At 36.1% G+C, this 27,703-nt stretch overlaps 1 protein-coding gene across 1 annotated transcript in view; it reads left to right on the forward strand.

Moving 5' to 3' along the window:
- Nucleotides 1-6,104: 6,104 nt before the first annotated feature.
- Nucleotides 6,105-27,703, forward strand: part of LOC122787872 (mucin-16-like) — a 262,498-nt gene continuing 240,899 nt past the window's right edge. Inside the window, exon 1 of the mRNA XM_044054789.1 lies at nt 6,105-6,234. Coding sequence (XP_043910724.1) covers nt 6,159-6,234 — 76 coding nt within the window. The 5' untranslated portion in view covers nt 6,105-6,158. The remainder of the gene's footprint in view (nt 6,235-27,703) is intronic.

Below are 27,703 nucleotides of genomic sequence, written 5' to 3' on the forward strand. Positions count from 1 at the left end.
GCAATGTTTTTTCTCAGCTCCTCCCCCTAATGAACTGATGTTATGCACTGTTTGCAAAGGAATTATTTCTTAACTTTTAAACTGACCCTAGCTAAGACCTCTTAAAACTCCAACAGAATAGAAACAGAAAACTTAAAATAAAATCAAATGTAATACAAGAATAAGATATAAAATAGAACTGATCAAACCTTAAATGAAAAGCTTCAGTTCAGAATATAATGCAGCCGGAAACCAGCAATATTCAGGAAGAGTAAAGCAAGCAGGCCACCAAACAAACACTCAGCTAACTAGAGATATTTCTAACTAAAAGAACAATGCTGTTTCTCAGCTCCTCCCACTAATTAACTGATGGTGTTCACTGTTTGCAAGGGAATTCTTTGCTAACTTTTTTAACTGACCCTAGCCAAGATCTCTTAAAACTCCAACTGAACAGAAAACTTAAAATAAAATCAAATGTAATATAAGAATAAGATACAAAATAGAAGTGACCAAACCTTAAATAAAATGCTTCAATTCAAAATAAAATGCAACCAGAGATTAGTAATATTCAGGTAGTGCACAACAAGCATTCATTCTATCTTAATTCCATTCTCAGTGCTGTCTGAAGATAATCTTGGTAGAAGATGGTGGCAAAGCAAGACAGCAAAAGTGTTACAAGTGTTAGTAATAAGTGTTAGTTATACTTTCCTAAACCAGATTAATTCCAGCACTAAGGACACTTACTGGCAATGTCTGCCTGATTATTGCTGGTTTTAGGAAGCAGAAATTTGACTTCCATTACAATCTGAGAATAAGATTACAAAATCACATCCTTTGCCATAAAAATCTTAATGGCAATGCATTGGGGTGGGTGGGTATGGAAAGGGTTATGTTGGGTCCAATGCCCATTCTCCATAGTGGCTATCAAGAGATCAGTAGTAGTGAGACTGGAGAAAACACTCAAACTTTTATAAGTTTGCAAATGCAACACTTGTGGATTTATTATCAGTAGTGATGAGCACAGTTAAAGGTATGGGACAACGTAATACCACCAATGCATTTAGTAGATATCAAAAGAAGATGTTCAGCCATTACGAATAAACCACAGTTTCTGTTTGACAACAAAATCAGAAAGATCAGGGGTTTTGGGTTGGCATAATGGTTAAGGTGTTTACAGACACTCAAGGTAACAGAATTTGATTTTCCTTTGGGAAGCATGGCTGGGCTTAAAAGGCTGAATGGAGAAGTTAATAATTACTTATGAACCTAGAAAATGTTTTATAGTGATTTATGAATGTAAACAGATAACAAATGTCTAACAATGTATCAGATAAATTATAGCTTGTTTATTGTTTTATCGTAGCAAATAAAATAACAAAAGACAGAAGTGCCTCAGACATGAGAAAGAGGATTATTTACAATGTACATATTTATGTCTCATTCAGAGAACCCTTTAAGGCACTACATGATGAATTTGTAATGTTTTCTAGGTTTCTGAGAAACTCAACTTGGATCTGGAAAAGAATATGTGACCACAAAGCAATCCAAATGGTGCAGTGTAGTAAATGAACCAGTAACACACAAAAACAAAACTAAATGAACCAGTAACACACAAAAACAAAAATGATTACACCTCCATCTCCCCCATTTTACAGATAAAAGCCAGTAAGCTTTAGAATTTTCAGTATTTTAGAAAGGCTTTGCAACATTTTAGTACTGTGCATTTTGTAACAATGTTTTTATTTATTAAGTATTTTGTTGTAATGTGATTTTTAGATCATGGTTTATAGTCGAAGTTTGTTTCACACCATGTTATGATATGAATGTTTAGTCAATGACTATACCAAAAGAACTAGTACTGCCATTTTAAGAAAGCAATGGAAATGTAGCATGCATAAGTTTAATTGGGTACTAATTAACCAATAATTTAGGACAACTTGTATTGTATCAAGTTGCATTTCAGGATGGCATGTTTTCTGATGTAGTCTCCAGAGTGACACAAAAGCACTTAATTATTTTTTATTTTATCTTTGTTAAATTTCTGTTTCAATCAATGTTGGATCCTCTTGCGGGTGTTTTGTTTTAATGTGTTAAAAGAATCGGCAACACTTGATCTTTTGGAAAAGCATATCACCGTTTTCTACTTGGAAATTTGGTTAAGTTTCTGTTCCTTCAGGAATTATAAAGCTTATCCTAAGTTATCAAAATATTTCCTCCAATTAAGGATGCATTTTGAGTCTGCCAGATGACAAGTCTGAAGCTTTCACATTATTTATTAATTTTAAAGTGTCATCAGAAACTAGCCTGTCTTTCTCTTTAGTACGGGAGAAATAAAATTATAAATTTTCTGTTTGATTTATCCTATACTGTAACTCGTGGGAGGATTTTCAGTGCAATTTTTCATTAATTATTTTAATAAATAAAATAAAAACTTGACAAAGCTATATTTTGCTCGATGGTATGGCTGGAGAGTTTGGGCAGATAAGTCAGTGGCATAAGCGAACACCTGACATAAAATAAGAACTTTAAGTAATGAGGAAACTAATCCTGCCCATAATGCTTATTCTTAAAGTCTAAAATTCATTAGCTGTTACTCCTGGCTGTTGATTTTTCAACTTCTATCGAAGCCGTTTTTTTTTGCTATACATGAAAATTAACTTGGATTTCAATGTTTCCATAGCACTAATCCTTTCCTGCTGATTAGTTACTATATAGAACAACATAAGTTTATAAGTTGTCTGTATATGTTGTATAAAACTGTGTGACCATAAAACAAAATTAAACTCTTTCCTACTGATTTTCTCTCCATTCTTATGAAAAAGGTTCATTCTACTCTTTAATGCTTGAGTTCCACAAAATGCTACAAACTCATGCTCTGACATAAACCTTGCTATTATGAACCTGCAACTACATTTACTTTAATGGCCATTTAACTATCTGATTTTTTACAATAAGCAAATTAAGCAAAATGTTAAGTTTTGACAAAATATACAAATTTCTCTAATATTATGAATGAATTAATTAGACAATATTGGAATGTTATCAAGAATGAAGTTGATTCCTTAAAAAATATTAAATTGATTTTTTCATAAAAAAAGCTAAAAGTATTAGGGACTTTCTAGTCCATAGTATCTTTAAACAACCTAAAATTCATGTAGTTAATAATATGACAGAGTTAGGAACTTTTCCATGTGGCAGCTGTTCAGTGTGTAAATATATAGTAACTGAAGTAGAAAAAATTAATGGAAAAAAATTCACTGTTAGGGCCAAATATACATGTAGAAGTAAGGGATTAATTTATGTTATTTTTTGTACATGTAATAAATATTACATTGGTGAAACAAAGAGAATGTTGGCAGACAGAATAAAAGAACATGTTAGAGATGTAAAGAATAAAAAACTAACTAGTCCCATTGCAGAACTTTTTAATTTATGTCATGGTGGGGATATTAGTTGTATGAAAACAACAGTTTTAGAACATGTACCACTTCATTTTAATAATGTTGATTATCAGAAAAATGTATTAAGACAGAAGGAATCTGTTCTAATCATGAAATATGGTACTTTGGTTCCGTATGGTTTAAATAGGGAATGTAATTGGCAAAGCCTTATTTAAGGCTATATCTTTAAATTTTTCAGTTTTTCATGTTTTAATTGAACAACAGTTTAATTGAATGTAATTAAATGTTTTACAAGTGTATATAAGTGGTTTTTTAGTGACTGTTAACTTTTTACTCTAAAAAGGCTGTTGGCCGAGGCGCTAGAGAGACTGAAAATTAACCTTGTAAATATAGTGAAGTTTATTAATAAATTTATCCAGACTTTGAAAGTAGAGCTGGGACTCACTCATTGTTTTTGTTGTTGACACTAAAATTCATTAGCTGTTACTCCTGGCTGTTGATTTTTCAACTTCTATCAAAGCCGTTTTTTTTTGCTATACATGAAAATTAACTTGGATTTCAATGTTTCCATAGCACTAATCCTTTCCTGCTGATTAGTTACTATATAGAACAACATAAGTTTATAAGTTGTCTGTATATGTTGTATAAAACTGTGTGACCATAAAACAAAATTAAACTCTTTCCTACTGATTTTCTCTCCATTCTTATGAAAAAGGTTCATTCTACTCTTTAATGCTTGAGTTCCACAAAATGCTACAAACTCATGCTCTGACATAAACCTTGCTATTATGAACCTGAAACTACATTTACTTTAATGGCCATTTAACTATCTGATTTTTTACAATAAGCAAATTAAGCAAAATGTTAAGTTTTAGTCCAAAAGGTTGAAAATTGTTGTTGACTTCTTATAAAGTGCTGTTACTTCTGTGAAGACATGGCTTGGCCAAAGGGCTGGAAATGTTTCTCTGACTCTAGTATCTCTGACATTGTACCTTCAGACTTACACTGACTTAAGTGACTTCAGATGGCAAAACCAAAGGTGCATAAGAGGGCAGTATTAAAGCGTGTAGGTTTATTATATTCGAAAATCCACAGCATTGGGAGGCAATGCCATACGTTACTGTCTATGATCTTGAATTGAAGAAAATACCCACAAATATTACAGGGCCTGTAGTTCATGATATAGTGTTTTAGATATAGGTGTACTGTGAAAAATAAGTAACTTTTATGTTTAAATCTGACACAGTATTCTACTTCAAAATGTGTCATTAAACTCACGACGACAACAATTTATCGATGTATAACAACGTTACCTGAGTAACAAACCGATAATATAGGAGTAGCAAAAAATGGAACCTACTTAAATATCCACGCCATGCTAAAATGAATTTTTCCTCTTTGTTTCTAATATCTGCTCTGTGCTTGCACTCACTTCATTCTGTTTCAGTCATCGAATAGGGATTCCGTGCACTGCTCTTTTATGAAGAATTGGAGAATCTGTTTAGAATTACTTGTCCCAGCTAATCTCATCAGCCAGTTTATTTTAATCTTCATGAATGTGTTAATGTCTTCTGGATGACTGCCCTGCTGTATCTGGATTTTGTTCCGTTATTAATAGTATATGGCAATTCCAAGTGATTTTGTCTGCCTTAAGCGGTTAATACGTACCCATCAGTGTGCTTAGAACATGGACTCTTTCATTCCCATCCTTTATATTGCTGTTTTGAGTTAACTGTATGCTTAAAATAGCTAAACATTACAACTACTTCTTGAATGTAACCAAAATATATAAAGACATATTACTTCCCTGACCATTCTAAAGATTCTGCACTCTAAACTGTATTTTATTTTGTATTGAATGCAGTATTGTAGTGAGTGTTATAATCCTGAAATATACATTCATGGAACTTGGAGCAACAATTAATTAAGTTCCTGCTGAAACCATCAGACTTGCTGTTTTACGTTACTTTTTACTATGCCCACTGAACTCTACAAAATCCTGCATAAACCATACACTTCAAGTTACATGATATTATTTTCTGATAAGCAGGGGAATATCGTATAATATTATAAATGTATGTAGAAAAAGAAATAGGGAGGTGGGAAACCTCATTCAGCCTATTAGGGACAACCAATAATTTTGATGAAATGATATACATAGAGAAATTTCTTAAATTAAAAGAAAGTGTGAGGACAATAAAGTCAGAAATGCTGGCTAGCTTGCAGTTACAAGTTATCATACATTTTTTTGTGCTTACGACTTTAACCTAAACATTTATTTTGCATACATTTTAGTTTGCGTTAACCTTTTTCCAAAAAAAAAAATACAGTTTAATTATTAACAAGCAAAATATAGAACTGAGGAAATAATTGCCCCTTAACTTACCTGTGGCATGCAATATTTCTGGTAGTCATAACTAAAATTATATGTTATGTGATCATTTTATTATTAGTTTGTACTAAAATTTTTGCATAACATTGGTGGATGCAGTTATTACCATGTAATGCATTCCTGCTTATGCTTAATGTTTTCTTCCTGACAGAAGAAACTCCTTTTCCAGACTGTCTCACCTGAGTATAATAATACAGTTAATTTGGTTACACCCTGAGCTGTTACATACAATAGGAGTGTCACTGTCATACCAGGAGGGTCAAATATAATAATTGGACCTGGTATATAAAGCTTGTCACAGTTTTAAAAGCACTGTGGTTGTATTAGCAGGTTGTTTCAAGTGTGTTTTTGTTGTTTTTTTTTTCTTTCAATTTCTAATATCAGTAATGGAGTGCAAAACTTATTTAGCCAAATCAAAGCTGTGGAAAATGTACATAATTTGTCTATGCATCCTCCTTTCAGGTAAGGAACTACTGCTTTATTCAAAGATTTTATGCATGGTCAAATAAAATGATTTATTTCCATCAGTCTGGTACACAAAATAATACGCAATTTACCTTATAGGGCTTGTTTCACAGTCCATTTAAAACATTTACTTATTTAGACTACCAGATTATTGTAAATATTTATTTAAATGTTACATAGTTATACAGTAACACATCTCACTCTCTTTCAGCATAAATCATACATTAAGCAGCATAGACTAGTGAGTGTGATGCAGAAATTACTATAAGAATAGAGACAGGAGATTTAATTTAGTGCAATTCAAGTTGTGATTCATAATAACCATTTTCATTTTGAAGCAACATCTGAACGTTTGCAAGAAAGTACTGTTTAGGGTGCACTGATGTATGACTGTATATTGTGTGAACTTATATGGCATTTATAGAAAGCATTACAAAATATTTTGCTCATAGATGCTACATCATACATAGAGCGTGCATGCATATGCGTGTGTGTGTGTGTGTGTGTGTGTGTGTGTGTGTGTGTGTTCATGCAAACGTTTAAATTTCCCATAGCAGTATTAGCTTAATTCTTTTGAGACATTGTGAAGTGATCATTTGTTAAGAAAGGATGTGTGGCCATAGTGTTGGAAAATGTGGAAAGATACCTAATAATCCCATTTCTTTATTTTGAAGATTATAATTCTGTTGCTGCAGAGATTATTATGTTATTACAAAGTATGGACTAAAACATTAATAGACAAAATTATTCTTGTCATATTTGTTGTTAAAAATTAATTGGCTCCACATAAGTCTGGCTAAAACATATAGAAAATGACAACATAAAAACAGTTGGGTGTGTATTTTGTCTCAACTTGTCATGGTTATTCGCCATGACAGGAATAAGAATCACATTACCAGGAACCAAACCGCAGGATGAAGGATGTACAGTTCGGAAAGGTTGGATACTATTCATGAAATATATGAACTCAGGTTGTCTTCTCTGAAAAGATTGCACAGACCTCAATGGTTTAGGAGAATGCTATAAGTGTTACGGAAAATTCTTCTGATATGCAGACACCCTGCAGTGCTTTAAAAGCATTACAATGAAGGGCAAAACCATGCCAACATACATCAGAGCTGAAAGATATAAACCATGGGGATTCCTTTTTTTCTGTTTCACCTCCCTGTGCATTATTAGCCTTTTGTGGAATTGAAATATAGTGAGAAATGGATGGAAAATGTCCGCTGGATAAGTCAATGCACCAGAATTTGCTACAACACCAATACCTGTAGCAACTATTAAAACAAGTACATTTTATGTGTTCATGTGAAAACTATAATGGATGGACCAACATAGCATAAGGAAATTATATGCAACAGACAGAATTTAAAGCAAATGTTCAAAAAGGATCACAGAAGTACTCCAAGGGCCAGATTTCAAAAGAGTTGTTCTTAGTGTAAGTGTGCGCTGAAGTGATTTACTTCAGTGTAAGACCTATCTAGAAAGAAGTCTACAATAGGGGCGAGACTCCAAAACATCTGGTCTGTCTGCTCTTAATGTAAGTGGTCACTTACACTGAAAGTAAGTCTTTTGGAATCAGGCCCCAAATATAAAGTTATAGTGAATACAATTTTCATTATAACAAACTTACATTTTTATTTCTTTGTAATAAAGGAGTTAAACAGTGGATAGCTGATATGTTTAAGAACCTAAAGATTACTGACAATGTAAAGAAGATAACATGTATGTTTCAGAAAATCTGAGAGGCAAAAACAACAGAGCACAATTTGGGAAAACACCTGCTCATACGGGCCTCCATTCAAAGAGACATGTGCAATAGTCTCTGAAAGAATGTCCTGAGTTTGAGAATAGTGATTTTAAAATGTGTATGACAGATATGACTCAATTACACTGAGTGACAAGATGCTGGAAACTCCTGGTGAGATCTTATCCAGTAAGTTGTGGGTAAACTAAAATGGCCATGACCCCCTATCAGCTATCACAGATTAGCTTTGACAATCAGCTACATAGCAGTCCTAAGGTATTAGGCTCACATAACTGCTTATTAGCTTAGTGACTTTATATTACAGCCTTTCTTTGTAAATGACCTATATGTAGGCAAACCTATATGTAGGCAAACATAAACATTCATGCATCAACACATATATGCATGTATATGTAAAGGTGGATCCATCTAGAAACCTAGCAATATAGATATATAGTCATGTACATAAATTTGCATACAGACGTGTGTGTGTGTGTGTGTGTGTGTGTGTGTGTGTGTGTGTGTGTGTGTGTGTGTGTATGTGTGTGTATGCACACTTGTGCACTAACATACATTAAAACAACCACTCTGTATTACACTTGAATTCATGGACACTGTCCCCCCCCCCAAAAAAAAAAAAAACATAGATATATATAAGGACTTAAGCAAACATAAACATACATGCAAACTTACACTTAGGGCTTTAACAGTTTTCTTAATAATGGATAGGAAACATAGTTTAAGATGGAACTGCCTTCCTTTCAAAGTACAAATTTATCTTAAACAAAAAATAATGCAGTTTCTTCTCAAAGAGTTGCCTTCGAGATGTGAATGCAATTCCATGCTTAAACATTCATATGTATGTATATATATATATATATATATATATATATATATATATATATATATATATATATATACATATATATATATATATATATATTATATATATATAAATTACATTGCTTGCACCAAGTATGTAACAAAAATGAAATATAGTAATTTCTGAATCAGTTTTATGGTGCCATGCATTGCAAGCTTTATAATCTGACATGAAGTAACGCGCATTCTGCACTGTAAAAACATGATTTGCTTTTGTTTTAATAACTTTTCTTTTAAGATAAAGCCTTTACATTCAATAAGATTCAGAATGTATGCCAGAAAGTGGCAAAGATCAATGGGTTTTCAACGAACGAGCACCTGTTCAGCATAGCCTGAGGCAATGCTACTGTTATAAAAGCTGCAATTAAAATAAACCTGCTTCAGTGTGGTTCTAAACATTAATTATGTTTATTATGTTCTGGGTTTAGTGAAATTAAGAATTAAAAAAAAGTCTGTCCCAGACAAGTGTATATTTCCATCTAAAGGATATGAAATTTAATATATTTTGTAAGTTTTCTCTAAGCTACAACCACATTTTATGATCTGACTTGGGTCTGCACACATACGACTCTTGTCATGGCAACTATTGCCTTTTACTCTAAAGATCTACAAACAATTTAATGACTAGCTTATGCTAATGTCATCACTGTTGTCACACTTCAAGTATACTGTTCTTAGGGCACTTTGGTGTGTTTGCTATGGGTGCTGTTTACAAAACTTAGTCACCCTCTGAAGAACATTACTTTAATAGCATAATCTTCTTAAGTGTACATGGTATCTTAACCTATATGCAACCTACTTTGAGGATTAATATTTTTAATATTGTTAGAAAAGGAAATGGAGGCAGTTTTCATGTTCATGTGCTTTTTTTCCCTAAGGGAGTTCTTCACTGGTCCATTCTAAAATGAAATTTTATGAGACCTGACAATAGCAAAATCATGAGCAAGAAAACATGATCTAACAGCAGCTATTTTTCTAGTAATATAAAATAGTGGAAAACTATGTTCAACTTGAGTGTGAAATGTAATTACTTCTTGCAGAATAAATAGTGACTTTGTTTATTTGTTATGCTAATTAATCATGCATATCTTTATACATGTATAATATAATTTACTCAAGCTGAGTAAAAGGGATTGCTCAGTTTTGTAAATAACATTAACTTCACATAAGCTAAGCACATGCAAGCATGATATGATAATTATGCAGTACCTAAATATTGCCAAAGCAGTCTTTCCATTTGTCAGCACTCTTTAGAGAAATAAAAGGACAAAGAACTTCATGAAGCATTTAAAGTGGCACATAATAAATCCAAGTGGGAAACTGCTAGTATAATTTTATAAGTAGGTGAAAAAGATGTACATATTCAATACATGTATATACATTGGCCAAACACTCCACTGCACTGTTTCTTTGGTTAAGAATGATTTATGCAGTAATATAATGAACTGCAAATAAGGTTTATTTTGTCTACATTTCAATTACCACACACATTCATGCATTTTATGTGAATGAACAATCATTTATCCAGTTGAGTGTTTCAGTTTATCAATGAAATCAGGCACATTTTCTCAAATGGCATTACCTGATTAACAAATAAATACAGTATAAAAATGGCATTGTGGGTAGTATATCACCTTTAACATAGCACAATTCCTTTGTGACATAAAAGTGAATATCAAAAATGAATAGAATTAACAAACAAATAAATAAGCATGCTTTATATTCTACCTGATAATTTGTACAATATTTATTTGAACGTGGTGCAAAGTTTCTAAATATACTCTCACAGTCTTCAACCACCTTTTCTTCAAAGACGAAACCTTCCTACGTCCTATCTTTTCTAAACCTTTCTTCTTGTTGACTGCCAGTCATATCACCCAATCCCACTATCATTATTTATTTATTTATTATTTAGTTTACATTTGCTTACCGGGATAGCCCGACTGGATACATGTCCATTTTTAGCGGAGGCCCGGTGAGAAAATCTCCACATAGACAAACTTACATAGATTACACACAAGTTTGCAACCAATTATAAAAACAAAGTTATTATATACAATGGGTTAGTAGTGTTCCCACTCACAATTCTCATGGACAGACAATTAAAAGTAAGAGACGTCAGATTGGAAGCAGAGCTTGGTGATGTAGTTACAAGTTATGATAATTGCAGAATATGCTTCCTTCCTTCCTTTCTTATATAATCCACTAAATCTTGGGAGATTTATACATCCATTTCATATTACTTCATTAATTTATATGAATGCTCTCCAGTATCATAGGTGACTTTGCCTTCTTAGGTCTTAAGAGGTGAATACAACATTCTGAGTTTGGTTTCTCTGCTGTCTTGGCAGAAGAAAAGCTATCGGAATACTTTGGATTGGGTATTGTTGTGACAAACATTTTCATAATTTATCATATGTTAGTTTCAGGACATTAAATAAAGTAGTTATCATGGCACTGAAGCTCAGACAAGAGATTAAAATAGGGCTGGGTAAACTTTCCCTTGTTAAACTGTACATTGTGTCACTATGGAAAGAATTATGTCAAGAAACATAGACTGTCACAGCAAAAGAAAGTAGAACATGCATAAATATTTAGTTAAAATATACAAAATGTTAGTTTTATGTCACGTATCAAGGCACAATTTTTCATAATGAAAAACTAAACTAAATGAGGCATAACATAAAGGCCTTTGTGCTATAGTAATTCATAAAGTCAGAACACTGTTTATGTGACACAGTCTATGAGTTGCAAATCTATTAGATGAATTTTTTTTATATCAATGTAGATTTTGTTATAGAACAAGACTTTGACAAACTTGTGAATTACTTACATTGGACTTTTATAGGATCCTATGCAAAAGTGGTAGAAATGACACTTGATCTGCAAGATTCGGGAGATGTAATGGGGATGTTATTATGATGGCAAAGTATATTAACTCTTTGTCTTTGCATGGGTATTGCAGAGATCATAGGAGCTTACCAGTTTTATCTATATGTGTTTTGTTTACCTAGGAAAAGGCATGTGACTGCATACCCTTGAGTGTCCTGTGGGAGGTGCCACAACAGAATGGGCCCAGGGGCCACTGTTGAATTCAGTTTGGCTCTGTAGTTGTGGAGTGAGATTTGTCTACATATTACTGGGATTAAGTCAAATGTAATGGTGGACATATGACTCTAAAAACAGCATGTCTTATCCTTGCTTCTGTTGGTAATTTTCACAGATAAGATAGCAAGGCATGACTGACACTTAGAGAAGATCTAGCATCAGAATATTTGCATTACATTTCTCTTGTTTGCAGATGATGTCTTCATCTTGGCCTTATTACTGTACAACTGCTGCTGAATATAATGTCAATGGGAGTACCTATGAATCTAAGGCCATGTTTCTTTCCCAGAAGAGAATGGATTAATCTGTGTAGGCGAATGGGGAAGCAGCTACTTCAGGTGAAGGTGATTAAGTATCCTGTGGTCTTGCTAACAAGTGAGGGTACAGGAGATCAGCAAATGTCCCGGCATGTATTGTGCAGGTTTGCAGCAGTAATGGCAGAACTGGGGTCTAAGATAAAGCTCTTACTTTGTTGGTAAGGCTATGTACTTAGCCTTACCTATGGTCAAGATCTTTGGTTAGTTACTGGGAAACTGAAACCATGGATACAATTGGCAAAATGAAGATTCCTCTGCAAGGTTGCCACATGAATAACCGGATTTGTGCTGCAGTACAAATTACTGTTTCCTATCCATCTGACTTCCTTAAATGGTAACATCTTATTACCTAGAATTTGCAGACTCACTGTTCCACACACATTGTTATAGTGCTCATACACACAGTGATTAACTCACACACACACACACACACACACACACACACACACACACCCCGAGACATGCCTACATGCTGATTTACATACACCATGATATACCTGCATAGGTCTTTGCAGAATAAAGCAGCTCCAATTCACCTTGCACAGCTACCCACCAATAAAAGTCTTATCTGAGCAGTGCAAAAATGCAGTGCCCAATGAACATCTTTGCCTCCATGCCTTACTCCACATTTGCATAGTTAAACAACTCAAGCACTGTAACTGGACAGCTCACTGGGAGTGTCATTTACAGAGATTCCTCCCATGGAGTACCACATTTGCATGTGGTGTTCTGAACCTTGCTTCCTAGAGCACAATTGAAGATCTTAGGCAAAAAAGGGTATGTGAGCTAGAATGGTATTGTGAAGTCTGCAAAACAGCTTGGTTCATCTTCACAAATGTTTATGAATATGCTCTATATTACACAGCATTAAAAACATTACACACACACACACACACACACACACACACACACACACACACACACATACACACACACACACCACACATACACTCACACACACAAACACACACACACACACACACACACACACACACACACACACACACACACACACACACACACACACACGCATATATATATATATATATATATATATATATATAAGCATTAAATAGTGGATCTGCTTTATTGAAGGTTCTGATGTTATTAAAATGTCCAAAATATAAATACATTCTTTAGGTTATTGCCTTAACTGCTTAAAAGGAACAGCTATTCCCCAAACAGACCAAATTATCCAAAAACATGACCTATAGTTATAAGACTAGTTAATTATGATGATTATGACGATTATTATTATTATCAGTAATAGTACTAGTTGTAGTAGTAAGAGTAATAGTGGTAGTGATATTGGTAGTAATAGTAGCAGTGCAATTTGTTTTTTTCAGAGCCAGAAACCACTCCTCTTATGGTAGATAGGCTACCTAGTGCTTACCACTACCACTGATAAGTTAACAGGCTTCCCACCTATACAGAAAGGCTTGGGGACTCAGAAGCTTACATACAGTCCTGGATATAGCAAATCTGTATCTGGACTATACTAGTTACAGGAAAGGGGGGAAACAAGCTTAGAACTTTTTTTTTTGTTTGTTTGTTTTTTTTTCAGAAAAAACAGTTAATACAGTGATAAAAATACTTTAAATGCAGTGCAAGCTAGCACACTTGAGTGTGTAGCAATATTAAAGCAAATACAGTTAAAATAAATGCAGTTAAATGAAAAATAATGACTTAAATCAAGTGCAGAAAGCAGTATAATCAGAAAAAAATCAAAATGGAGGCATTTAAAGTCTCTCTTTCTCCTTTTTGTTGCTCTTGTAGTCTGCAGGATGCCAAAACAGGATCTGCAGAGCTTAAACAAGTGCAAACATGTGCAAACACAGGCTTTTAAACCAGAAAGTTGAAAGGGATTGAAAACTGCCCAAATGGCCAATAAACTACAATTTCAGAGCCAGAAACCACTCCTCTTGTAGTAGATAGGCTACATAGTGTTTACCACTCACAATGATAAGCTGGAAGGCTTCCTTCTAACACAGAAAGGTCTGGGGAACTCAGAAACTTACAAAACAGTCCTGGATACAGCAAATCTGTATCTGGACTACTCTAGTAACAGAAAAGGTGGAAAACAAGCTTAGAATTTTCTTTTATTTGTTTGTTTGTAGAAAAACAGTTAACTTGTAGCTTTTTTATTTATTTTATTTTATTTTTTTTAGTAGAAAGTGAGGAGACAGAAGCTAATGAGATAATTCAAGGTTCAGAAGCTAAAGGGGTGGGTCTTTTCTAAGTTCTCACTATAAACAGTAGACTGAGCTGATGTAATGTGACTAGGGGGAGTGTCCAGTATCAACTTTATACCAGAGGCAGGCAACTCAAAGCCACCAGTAGTAGTAACAATAGTAGTGGTAATGGTAGTAGTAGTAACAGTAGTAGTGGTAGTAGTGTTAGTAACAGTGGTAGTAGTAGTAGTAGTAGTAATAACACTGCTAGTGGTAATGGTAGTAGTGAAAGTAGTAGTGGTAGTAGTAGTAGTGGTAGTGGAAGTACCTGTAGTTGTGGAAGTAGTAGTGGTAATGACAGTAGTAGTTGACAGTTGTAGTGGTAGTGCCAGTAGTAGTGGTAATAACAGTAGTTGTGGAAGTAGTAGCATGAAGAGTACTAGTGGTAATGGTAGTAGTGATAGTAGTAGTGGTAGTGGTAGTGGTAGTAGTAGTAGTAACAGTACTAGTGGTAATGGTAGTAGTAGTGGTAGTGGTAGTAGCAGTGACAGTAGTAGAGGTAGTGCCAGTGGTAGTAACAGTGGTAGTGGTAGTGGTAGTAACAGCAGTTGTGGACATAGTAGTAGTGGTAGTGGTAGTACCTGTAGTTGTGGAAGTAGTAGTGGTAATGGTAGTAGTAGTTAACAGTTGTAGTGGTAGTAGTGGTAATAACAGTAGTTGTGGAAGTAGTGGTAGTGGTAGTTTCTATAGTTGTGGTAGTAGTAGTAGTAGCAGTAGTAGTGGTAGTACCTCTAGTTGTGGAAGTAGCAGTAATAGTAGTAGTGGTAGTCGTATTAGTAGTAGTAACAGTAGTAGCAGTGGCAGTGCTAATAGTAGTAGTATATCTATTAAATTACAAAACATGATGGAAGAGGAAACTAAATCATATCCATCTTAATTAAACTGCATTCAATGTTTGATTCATGAATAAAGAAGAATCAGATTGAGTCTTATCTCAATTGTACTAAATTATATTATCTTACAGAAGAAAAATTTGAAACTCTTATTGAAATTACTTGAATGAAACCAACTATGCAAGTTTTAATGAAGCAAAGTCATTGATTCTAACAGCTGAAAAGATACATCTTCCTAACCAAGAAAATACATACATGAAAAGTGATGCATAGAATATATAATACTACATAAAAACGGTAAAATATTTAATACAAAATAATTATTGTTATAAATGTATTATGAAAGTAGAAATAGTTGCACATAAAATCATGACCAGGAACTGGAAGAAGGAAAATGCATTTTTATTTTCTGAATTCATAAATTGAGCCATTAGTGTTTATAAAATAACACGGACACGATTAAATTAGTACCTAAACATGCAGCTATATTTCAAAAACATTGCTTTATATATAGTGATACAAAAATACAAAATGATCACTCTGTGATACATTACATTGCATTCAGTGCTATTTTTATAGTTTAATATGGGACTAGAACTATTTAAATTGGGTACCTAATAATAAAATTACAAATTAGAGCAGTACTAATTTAAATGCATGTGGTTTATAATTATGTTATGTCTTTTGAAACGTTAATGTTTCTTGGTCTTTAGTCATAACATTTTAATAATATCTGGAAAATATATTCTGTTGTCTATGGGATACAGTTTATATTTAATTCTGGGTTTCTGAATTTTATTTACAATTTTTCACATTTGGTATTGGATTCAGTAGTTACAAGGGCAATTAAAGACCTTAAACACACATAGATAAGTAGATAGAGTTACATTTTTGTTTTTGAAAATTGGGGCTTAAAAAACTTTATCTCTGTGAGATGGTATTCAGATCAGTCTGCATTCTTGTGTCATATCCTCAGGATAAACCATCTTTGGAGCAATCACCAAGACAGATGTGCAACAGTGGAAATTGCCACTGAAATGTAGTATGTATCTGTCTTTTGCAGAGTGTTTTGTGGAAGGGAACTATTATACATGAATGAGTGATGAGCTTTGTTGGATAAAATGCAATGTTGATGCTTTTATAGTTGTACAGAATGGTAGGGAAGCAGTCCAGTGTCTTTAATCCTTTTTAATTTCGAAATACTGAAATCCTGAATTTCAGTATTTCAAAATTAAAATACCGAAGTCTTGAAATACCGGCAAACCAGAAGCGCGAAATTCAAAATCCTGAAGTACGGAGATTTTGAATTAGCACTTCTGGTGTTGTGGTGTGTGAATGGTAAGGTGTGAGTTTGGGTATGTATGTATGTATGTATGTGTATGTCTATTGGTTAGGGGCTTTAATGTCAGTCAGTGTGTGTTTTGACTGTGATATATGTGTGCGAGGATGTGTATAATGTGTGGGAGTGAGTTGCTTGTTTGTGTCTGATTGTGCAATCTCTGAGTTAGTACATATAAGTAGGGGGGTGTGCAGGGGGCTTGCCTCCTGCTTATCTGTAGTGTAGGATATTATATTTGAGTTGGGGGGAAGTGGTGTGTATGTGTTAGTGTGTGCTGTATCTGTAGTCTCGCGTCGGGATTTTGAATTTCGCGGTTTTAGGGTTTCTGTGTTTTGTGTCTTTGGCTATGTAATTTCGAAATACTGAAATTCAGGATTTCAGTATTTCAAAATTACATACTGAATCCATATATATATATATATATATATATATATATATATATATATATATATATATATATATGTAAAATATGTGTGTGTGTGTGTGTGTGTGTGTGTGTGTGTGTGTGTGTGTGTGCATATATATATATAGATATATATATATATATATATATATATATATATATATACATATATATGTGGCTACTGTTCAAGCTTCAGGATGCCTTTCAGTAGTTTGTATATGGGAACGCTATGGTATTATCTATTCCTGTGCCGTACAACATGTGATTTATTGGCATATCACATGGATTGCAGTGCATTTAAATGCAAATTCATTGATAGTCTTTTGGCTTTTCCCAGTTAGGGGTTACCACTGCAGATCACTGGTCCGCTACTGATTGGCAATGATTTTTACAGTGTCAAGTTGCCAGCCTGATGCCCAACCTTCACAGAAGGCACACACACAAAATCATGTACCTACCTGCATGTCTTTAAAGTTTACTCGACCACAGGGAGAACATGCAGATTCTGCATAGAAGGTGCTCCAACCAAGAATCAAACTGGAGAACCTCTTGCTGTGAGGCGACAATGCTAACCACTGCACCACTGTGGCCAACAACTTCATTGATAGTAATGGTTAAAATTATTACAACCAACATTTGGATGCATCAGCCCTGCCAGACTCTTATCCATCAGAAGAGTTGCTGTCATACATTCCAGTGATTGAAGCATTTCAGTAGGCCTAACTTCTCTTCAGGTGTATACTGTTTATCTGTATCTGTGAATGTGTACTCTGAAATGAAAGAACAGACTGCAGTATGGCACAATAACAAAAGTAAAGAGACAGTGTTAGTTTTTCGTGAAAGCTCCCAAGACAGTTGTTGTTGGTCTTTTGGCTTTTTCCCGGTAAGAGGTCACCACAGCGGAACTCTGGTCCGCTAATGATTGGCAGTAAATTTTTTTACGAAATGCTGAGGTGCCAGCTCGTTGCTCAACCTTCAACGAAGACATGCTCATTTACGCACGCAAGTCTTTTGAACGCTACCCATCTGTGGGGAGGACATGCAGACTCCACACAGTAGGCACTCTCAAGCCACGCTGAGAATCGAACGGGAGAACCTTTTGCTGTGACTGAGGTAACAACGCTACCACTGTACCACCGCGGCATATTCCTAATTTGTACGAAACTGGCATTTTCACTTAGCACTGATACACCTTTACCTGTACAGAGCCCCTTGCATTAACCACTTGAAGAACATTCATTGCTCCGTTTCACCTACGCTTGTTGTCAGTAATGATGCAGCTGTACTCATGTTAGCACTGATTTCTGATGTACACTTTTAATTACTGATACATTGTGCTTAGCCTTGATTTTCTGAACCAGATTTCTGTGAAACCTGCTATTAAAAACTAACTGAATATTAAGATCATATATTTATTCCATGGTACAGTTTAGTCTTTCTATGCTCAACAGTCCTTATTGTTTCATAGGGTGTTTAATGAGGTGCTGATTAGAGTGTCTCCCATAGTGAATACACACTTCTTCAGTTTTCATACAATGGCTGGCTATGGTCGAGAGCAATCATTTTGACTCCGTTATGGGTACAAAATGGAAAAAGGGAGTTGGTGTTTGATTAATGTTGACAAACATCTTCTGTTCTGCTTGGACTGTCAGAGCCTGATTCCAGAGATTATGAGCAACACGGAATGTGAAAAGGATATGTGTAATGAAATAAAAATTTGTTCAATGAAAACGGATTTCAGAAAAGAAGGATCCAGGTCCAGTCTGTATAACTGTGTTGGCAGTTGCTGTTTGAGTCGGCATTGTTCTGTGGGTTTTACAATTTATTTACTGCTCTGCTATCACTGTTCACTCAGTAATCAATCCATCCTGTGTGATGGATGAAGTGAATAGGGTATTCCTTAACTAACTTAACTAGTACCAAGAACAGCCCAATTAATAGTTCTTTTATTATTTCTCTCTCTTTCTTTTATTCTACAATGGTACAGAGCATCTATTAATTCCTTCACCAGCACTACTTATTTTTGTACGAATTTCTTTCCAATGTAGGTTAAAGTAAACTAGTCATTACAGTTCTGTATTACACTTCAATAAACTAAAATATTAAAACAGCTTCCTCTGCAAGACTGACACACATTGCACACATTTCATTACAGTCGATGCAAGTTTTAGCTATAAATTGTAGCTGCATCGTTAAAGCATGAGTTGCAAACAAGCTACCGCACACATTTATCATTATAGACATCTTTTCACCTGGCACCACAGCATTTAAAGACAGTAAGCACAACTCCTCCTGACCCATGAAGTAAACATATTCGCCAACTGTTTTTAAGATTAATGACTAATACAGTATGAAAGAAAGGTGAAGAACATCCGTAAGCATTTCAATAGAGTTACAAAGGAAACTGCAGCAATGCTGATGTCTGAACATGTTTTACAAAAAGGGAAACATGTCCCTTTGTACATGAATAATATGAATCATTACATCAAACTCTACACATTTGCTGGGAGTGGTTGCCAGGATTGTGAATATTCTATACAGTCAAACTCAATGAGAAATTATTTTCCCAGCAGTTATCTTCACCAAAGTCCAATCTTCCTTCCATCCATTTCAGAAATACTTATTTTTTATGTACTTCACCTGCTTAAGGTAAGCTTTCCCTGGTTAAAATGATCTTCTTTACCATATCAATTTACCTTAATGACAAGGAAATACAATGCTTACTTACACTAAGAGTTTGCTCCAAGTTGAGTAAATAATGATTAATGGTGACCTGTCTGAAACTAGGCAATATTTTTTTTGTAGTGAAAACCTTTTTGTCACAAAATATTTCTAGTAAGTGACATACATTATACAATTCAATTGCCTAACATATCACAAATTAAAGAATATAATTTCTGAGAAGATTATAAAATTAATGTCATCCTTAATGCCGCCCTGTTCTGTGCCAGCTGTGACATGAAGTGGCATGTCCGGTATTATATTAGACATCTCTTTTCAGGAACAACAGGGAATATACATATGGATGCCTTCTGCACTTCTAGGGTGTGCTCTCCCCACTGGGATCAAAACCATGTTTCTAAAAAGAGCACACAGAAAACAGTAAAGTGGTTTGGATCATCATTATACCTTATATGCATTCCTGAAGACTGTAGCAACATATTCATCTCTTTTTTCCTAAGTACTGAGCTTAAGTACTGTGTTGTGTTTTCCACCAGCATCACTTAGCTAGTGTACTGTCATATTTAATACTCTGTTAGTATACCGTTATATTTATTCCAGGTGACTTCTGACTCAGGGTTGATGGGTGTAGACAGAGGGTTTGTAGAAGATAATCTGCAGCATAGTGTACCTGCCAATACCATAACTTGGACAGGGTGAAGGAGACAGCTGTCCAGGGTGCAAGCTGTAAGAGGATGTGATTGGCACTTGAAGAAGAGGCACAGATTCAGTACTGGGGTTCATTTAAGAAACCAGGGCAGATATTTTGGCTCCTTAAATTAATGTTTTTACTAATTTTTGTGTTATAGTAACTGTACCAAGGAGCTAGGTTGTGGTTTTTTTTAATTTTGGTCCTCAAGTTTTTTTTTCCTGGACTTAACTTGAAAAGATTTTTTTCCTCAGCTTTGGGGTGAAGGAGTGCCACTGTTACCTATCCAGAATCAAAATTTTATTTGGAGATATGACATTGTGTGTAACCAGACTAAGGGTATAATTAGAAACATTGGATATGTTGTGTTCTGACTGAGAAATTAATGTATTAATTTCTTGTCAGCTCCACTTTCCACACAGAATGGGACAACATTTGAAGGACATTTTACCTTGAATATTGTAAAGCTGAGTAGGAATGACTGTGGTACTCTCAAACAAAGTCAAAATTATCAATGTCTTCAGTTTGGCAGAAAGTCTCCAATTTTGCTCTTACGTCTGTCTTTTCCCTTGTAAAAAGATTGATTTTCTGGTTAATCACTGAAGATTACAGTCAATGATGTTTTGGAAATGCATATTGATGCAAAACATGTTGTTCTATTATTTTTTAAGTAGATTAAAGTAATGTTTATAAAACAAGCCTGATTTTTTAAGCTTTTGCCACCATTATTTTTGGCATTGTCCATATAATTCTTGAGAAAAGAAGTTGGCAGGCATAGATATAACCATTGTAATTATTTTAAGTATGTCAATGTCATTATGTATTTACACATCTGAAAGCTAGAAAGAACTATTATTTGAATGGCTATATTGACGACACAATGAAGGTTTGGGAGATTTAGCCAGATGAACTGCATGCTTGCATTAGTTAGGAAAAAAAACAATGCATGGTGAAAACTACATCAATGTATTTATATGATAGTTCAAAAGAAATATGAAGAAAACAAACGCATTATTTAAACACTCTGCTGATACACAGCATATGCCTGCACTCTTGTTCTAAGTACTAAAACTTGTTCGGAAGGATGTAAGAGAGACTGTAGTAGCTTGCGTCTGCTATAGCAGCCTAAATGACAGATGGACTGAGGGATTCAGCTGAGCTATGTCTAATAGAGAAGTTCCCTCTAATGTTATATCTAAGAAGCAGAAAAACTGCTAAGCTGAACGAATGCTGAAATAAAATGTTATTTTACGTGCTATCTTTTAATGTTTCTGTATAATATTTTAGGCACTTTGCAAAAGAGAGAAAGATGTTCCCACTAGGTTGAACTAGGAGAACAAGGACCCACCCCATAACACATGCACTCAGGTCACTCCACAAGTATAAATATGACTCAGTCATTGTCCATGTGGGTATGGATGGCCTGAGACGTACCTCCCTGGAGTACTATGTGGCCCAGGCAGGCATGACCCTAGTCCTGAGCAGTATTCTACCGTCACCCAGAATTATACCACAGTACAAGCAGAAAATGATTGACATCAACAATTGGCTAAGTTTCTGGTGTCATTCTAAGGGGATCCAGTATCTGTCTGCCTGAGACGACATGATCGACACACCTCGATGCTTTGCCAGAGACGGCCTGCATCTGTCACCCCTGGCATTCTGGGTACTGGCTAAGGCTCTTGTCACCCCTATAGTGCATTTTTTAGGCAGTATTCCAAAGACCAAAATTACACTGTAACAGCTGCAAACAAATGCAGTCTGAGGATCATGCTGCTCAACGTTAGAAGTCTAAATCTCAAGATGCACTCGCTCGAAGCTCTCCTCAAAATGGAGAATGTCGACATCTGTGCTGTAATGGAGACCTGGTTTAAAGAGGCAAAAAGCACCCCTGTGCTTCCAGGCTACAACTCATTCCATACCTTTCAGTCCCAGAATATGGCCAGAAGCTCCAAAGACGGTGGTGTCTCCATATTCTTAAAGAATATGGACACCTCTAGACTGGTAGCCCAGCATAATGCATCCGAGATACTTCAGGTACAACTAACACTAGGTAAGATGGTGATACAAGTCATAGACTGCTATAGAACCCCAAACATGTCCCCACACTCTCACTCCAACTTCCTAAGCACCCTGGGATCTATCAAGGTCCAACCCAATACTCTCATACTGCGTGACTTTAACTACCCTTCCATCAACTGGAAAAACTATTTAAGTACCAATGTATAGTCCCAATGCTTTCTGGAATTTATTAATTCCAGTGCCCTGGACCAGCTCATTCTGACCCCCGCTAGAGGAAGCAACATCCTCGATCTGGTTCTAACCAATATGGGAGACCATTGATCCACACCTATAGTCAATTTCTCCATGGTTAAATCTGACCACAAACTGATCACCATGGAAATCTCCATCTCACCTACACCCCCTGCTAAGGTGACCACCCTGAAAAACTTTTCTAAAGCCGACTATGGGCTCCTAAAAACAGAGGTGGCTAACTTCTCAGTACCCATGTCAATGGAAAATAGCTGCATGACTGCCGAATCATACACCAATGCAGTGTACAAGCATGTACTAATACATTTTAAACTGATTCAATTCCAGCAGATCATTTCTGGCTTCCACGGTGTTTTTTTTTCTTCTTCTTGACTTGTGGTTGTGACTACGTGGATTTTCTTGTGTTTCACGTAAGCAAATGCATGGACCTTGCCATACCGAATAGAACCAAGACGCTCTCCTCCAAAAAAAGGAAGCCAATCTGGTAGCCCCCAGCCATCAGTAAACTCTACAACAGAAGGAAGAAACTGTTGCATAAAAAATGAAGTCACAAGACTGGAAAACCTCCCTTATTAGTCTCAACAAAAAGCTGAGATCCCTTATCAAATCCTCTAAAGCCAGCTATGAAGGCAGAATTGCGGCTGACACCAAAAACAACCACAAAGCCTTCTCTAGCTATATCAAAAACCTCAAAGACAATACCCATATTTGCTTTGAGTTATTGCACAATGGCACCTCCTATACTGAGCCAATGGATATAGCCAACATACTGACCAACAGATTCAGTGCCAACTTTACCCCTCCCCCCCAAGGGCCCTATAACAATACCAGAAGAAAGCTTGGTACCCACCATTTCTGAGGCACAGGTAAAAGCTGCATTGCCCAAAGCCAAGAATTCAGTGTCCACGGGACTTGATAATATCCCTGGCTGCATCCTACATGAGCTACAAAACAAACTGGCACCATAACTGTGTGCCCTGTTCAATCACAGCCTTACCTCAGGCTATGTCCCTAACGAATGGTGCACTGCTACAGTCATCCCACTCCATAAAGGGGGAGGAACTACAGACCCTGGAAACTGTTACCCCATTAGTCTGACGAGTCTGGTATGCAAAGCTATGGAGCGCATCATCATGGACCTGCTTAACAAAGATATAGGCAATCTCCAAACTCTTGACCCCACACAGTCTGGCTTTGTCCAAGGGAGCTCTTGCCTGCTGAACCTGGTAGAATTTTTCAAGGCAGTCACCAAGGCTGTGGATGAGGGTAAGGCAGTGCATACAGCCTACCGCAACCTGGCCAAGGCCTTTGATACCATTCCCCACTCAGGTATCATTGATAAACCCACCAGACTAGGCATCAATCCTTACATCATTAGGTGGTTTGCAAATTGGCTCACAGACAGGACCCACAGAATGAAAGTTGCAGATTCCAAGTCAGACTGTCGATCAGTCATGAAGTTCCACAGGGCTCAGTCCTGGGCCCTCTCCTGTTTAGCATCTACTTCTCAGAAGTTCAGGCCAACACAGAAGGACTCTGGCTGACCAAGTTCGCTGATGACTACAAGCTAGGAGTCATTATCAACTCCCCAAGTGATGCAGACATCCTACAAAAGGGCCTCTCTGAGACCAATGACTGGTGTCAGAACCATGGCCTGAAGCTTAACGCCAAAAAATGCATTATCATCCCCTTTGGAAAATCTCAGTTCCCATAAATTATCACATTGGTGGGAGCCCACTGAACACTGAAGGGGCCATAAGAGAGCTGGGCACCCAGGTCGACAGCCACCTCACCATCGACCACCACATTGCCACTGTGGTCAGAAAGTCTACATGGCACATCTTATAACCAACGGTTTCTCATCCAAGAAGAAAGAGGTAATGATCCCTCTCTACTCATCCCTCATTAGACCAATCATTGAATATAACGTCCTGTTTGGCATGTACCTGACCAGCACCTACAACAGCTAGAAATGCCACAAAAGTACCTCACAAAAGGATACTAGGCCTTAAACACATGTCCTACATGGACAGACTCAAGAAACATCAGCTGTTCTCAGTCTCTTATCGACTAATTAGAGGCGATCCCTGTTTGACTTACAAAGCCATATCTGACCGAGCCCAACTTGAAATGCTACACCTAAAGAAATCCCAATTCCCCCTGTGCCACACGCTCCAGAGATCACAACCTCATCTTTCTTCCTAACCTCTGAGATCATAAGATGGCTTTCTGCCTGATTCATCATAGATTACTTACCGAGTCCATGTCCCACTTCATTTAACCGTTGGAGACTGTTCTAGGCGCATGAGATTCCAGATCACAGTGCCTTGATGATTAGTGGAGATCAGATGGTTTTCCAACAAAATTAAGCCTTAGCTGAAGCAGAACAGCAATGAACTGAAGTTTTTGGAATTATGGGTATTTAACTAGTGTGAATAAAACTTAAAATGCCAATGAGAGGTGCTGGAAATCCTATTTCGCAGGCAGTACTCATGTCTGTAAGGTTCAGTGATATGGCACTGTTTTCAATGTACTCAGAAAGTAATTAAAAATATAAGAAAACAAAGGTTAAAAGCTTTGAGCTAGTTTCTGCTGAAGAACTTCTCATGCTTTTCAGTGTAAAGTACCTATAAAAATGACAGCTGTTTGCATTTGAGAAAATTTACTTTACTAACATCTGATAGCTAGCAAAACACAAGCCTCTTAGCTTCCCTTGAGGACTCCTCTCGAACCTCTTGTAAGTCTCTTAGCTTCCCTTAAGGACTCCTCTCGAACCTCTTGTAAGCCTCTTAGCTTCCCTTAAGGACTCCTCTCAAACCTCTTGTAAGCCTCTTAGCTTCCCTTAAGGACTCCTCTCGAACCTCTTGTAAGCCTCTTAGCTTTCCTTAAGGACTCCTCTCAAACCTCTTGTAAGCCTCTTAGCTTCCCTTAAGGACTCCTCTTGAACCTCTTGTAAACCTCTTAGCTTCCCTTAAGGACTCCTCTCAAACCTCTTGTAAGCCTCTTAGCTTCCCTTAAGGACTCCTCTTGAACCTCTTTTAAGCCTCTTAGCTACCCTTAAGGACTCCTCTCGAACCTCTTGTAAGCCTCGTAGCTTTCCTTAAGGACTCCTCTCAAACCTCTTGTAAGCCTCTTAGCTTCCCTTAAGAACTCCTCTCGAAGCTCTTGTAAGCCTCTTAGCTTCCCTTAAGGACTCGTCTTGAACCTCTTGTAAGCCTCTTAGCTTCCCTTAAGGACTCCTCTCGAACTTCTTGTAAGCCTATGGGGGGGGTGCATTGTTAATGACACAGAGTATGCAGAATTAAGATGGTTCTGCATGTTCACAGATGAAAAAAAGGGGGGTGACATTCATCTTTATTCTGCAGACTCTGTGTCATTGACAATCATACAGTTAGCTGCTGATAACCCACCTGGGTTAAATAGCTCTGTATCTTTAAAACCAGCCCTAAAGTAAAGAGGGGTCAAGTATAGAAAGTGACTGGTTGTTTTTAAAATTGTTTTAGTATTTAAAGACTGTTATTGTTATGTGAAGTTTGTCTGAAGAAGGGTTTTTTAACCTGAAAGCGCTTATGTTTTATAATATAAGATTAAGGCCAGTTTGGATTCTGTTTCGTTTGTTTTTGGAACATCTGATATCTCTGACATTGTTGTTTTATGTGTTGAACACTGAATTTCACATTCTAAATCATGCAGATTTAGCTAAATGGCACTGCACAATTAAAACGGATGTGGGAATTTATAGCTGCTATCAATATACAGACTGGACAATTTAAATGACATTTTTAGGGATTGTATGTTAAATGGCCATGTTAACCACCCCATGTCCCCGCCCTTTTTTGTTTATATTTTAACCATCTATAAAACATGCAAGGTATAAGTGAGAGGACCAGGATCAAGCCTTATACCACTTAGAGCATATGGCAAAGCTGTTAACAAAAATAAGGCCAGAGACTTTGTGCCTTAAATGCACCTTTCTTCCATGAGCCTGATCTTTTGAGGTACCAGACCTCAGATCTTACGTCTCATAACAGGATTATCCAGGATGCACTGAATGATCATCAGCAGCATAGAAGTTGCAATTTCTGTCTAACATTTTAGCAAAGAGGCTTACGTCTATGTACTTCTAGGCCTAGGCACTTCAACAGTCCAGGGTTTAAATCCCACAGCATCTGTCTACTTCCTGTGTATGTCTATGAGCAAGTCATTCCTGAAAAGGAAGAATATGTGTCCAGTAGGCATTCCTGTTTAACAAATGTAGTTATTTTATTTTTTAGAAAAGTACATTCTGGCCACTCCATGCTTCAATGAATGAGTTCATTGTTTTAGAATACAGTTTGGCCTTTTTCCTCACAGCAGAAGGCTTACATAGATTTACAGGTTCATAGGTACTTACTAGGCTATTGATCCGTGAAGATCTTTAGTAGCTTAAGCATGCTTCCCACTGAGTTGCTAGCGTTAGTTTAGTACCAAGGCCCATGCATTTTGCCCAAGCGAGATAATTTATCATGTCAAGAAATGGGGAAATTTGTTGCAACAAATGCACTGGCAGAACACATTTTATTGATTTCAAAGTGTATAAGACAGGGAAACAGGGAATCTGGTGTTCTATACATAATATAATCTCAGGCTGTAACTGTTCTTCTGTCTAGGATAAACTCTATAACTTTACAGAGTTCTGTAGCAGCTAGATATTGTTTTCAGGTCCTCTACCCTATACTATCATAACTATGTGCACTGTGCAAAATTTTTAACACAATTCTGTGTAACTGTTGTTTTTTTTTTCACAAAAAAGTGATGTATTTTATATGAGCAAGTGATATCTTACATGATGTATACGTTTTGGTGATAAGAGTCAGTGGCAAGGGACAAGAAAAAAAATAAATGTAAATTATTTAAAATATGTTTATAAACATCTGAAAATATAAGATGGTCATGGGATTTTATGACTGAATCTACATTACT

The sequence above is a fragment of the Protopterus annectens genome, chromosome 13.part0, assembly GCF_019279795.1.
Source record: "Protopterus annectens isolate FY-2018-M chromosome 13.part0, PAN1.0, whole genome shotgun sequence".
In the NCBI taxonomy this organism is placed as follows: domain Eukaryota; kingdom Metazoa; phylum Chordata; order Ceratodontiformes; family Protopteridae; genus Protopterus; species Protopterus annectens.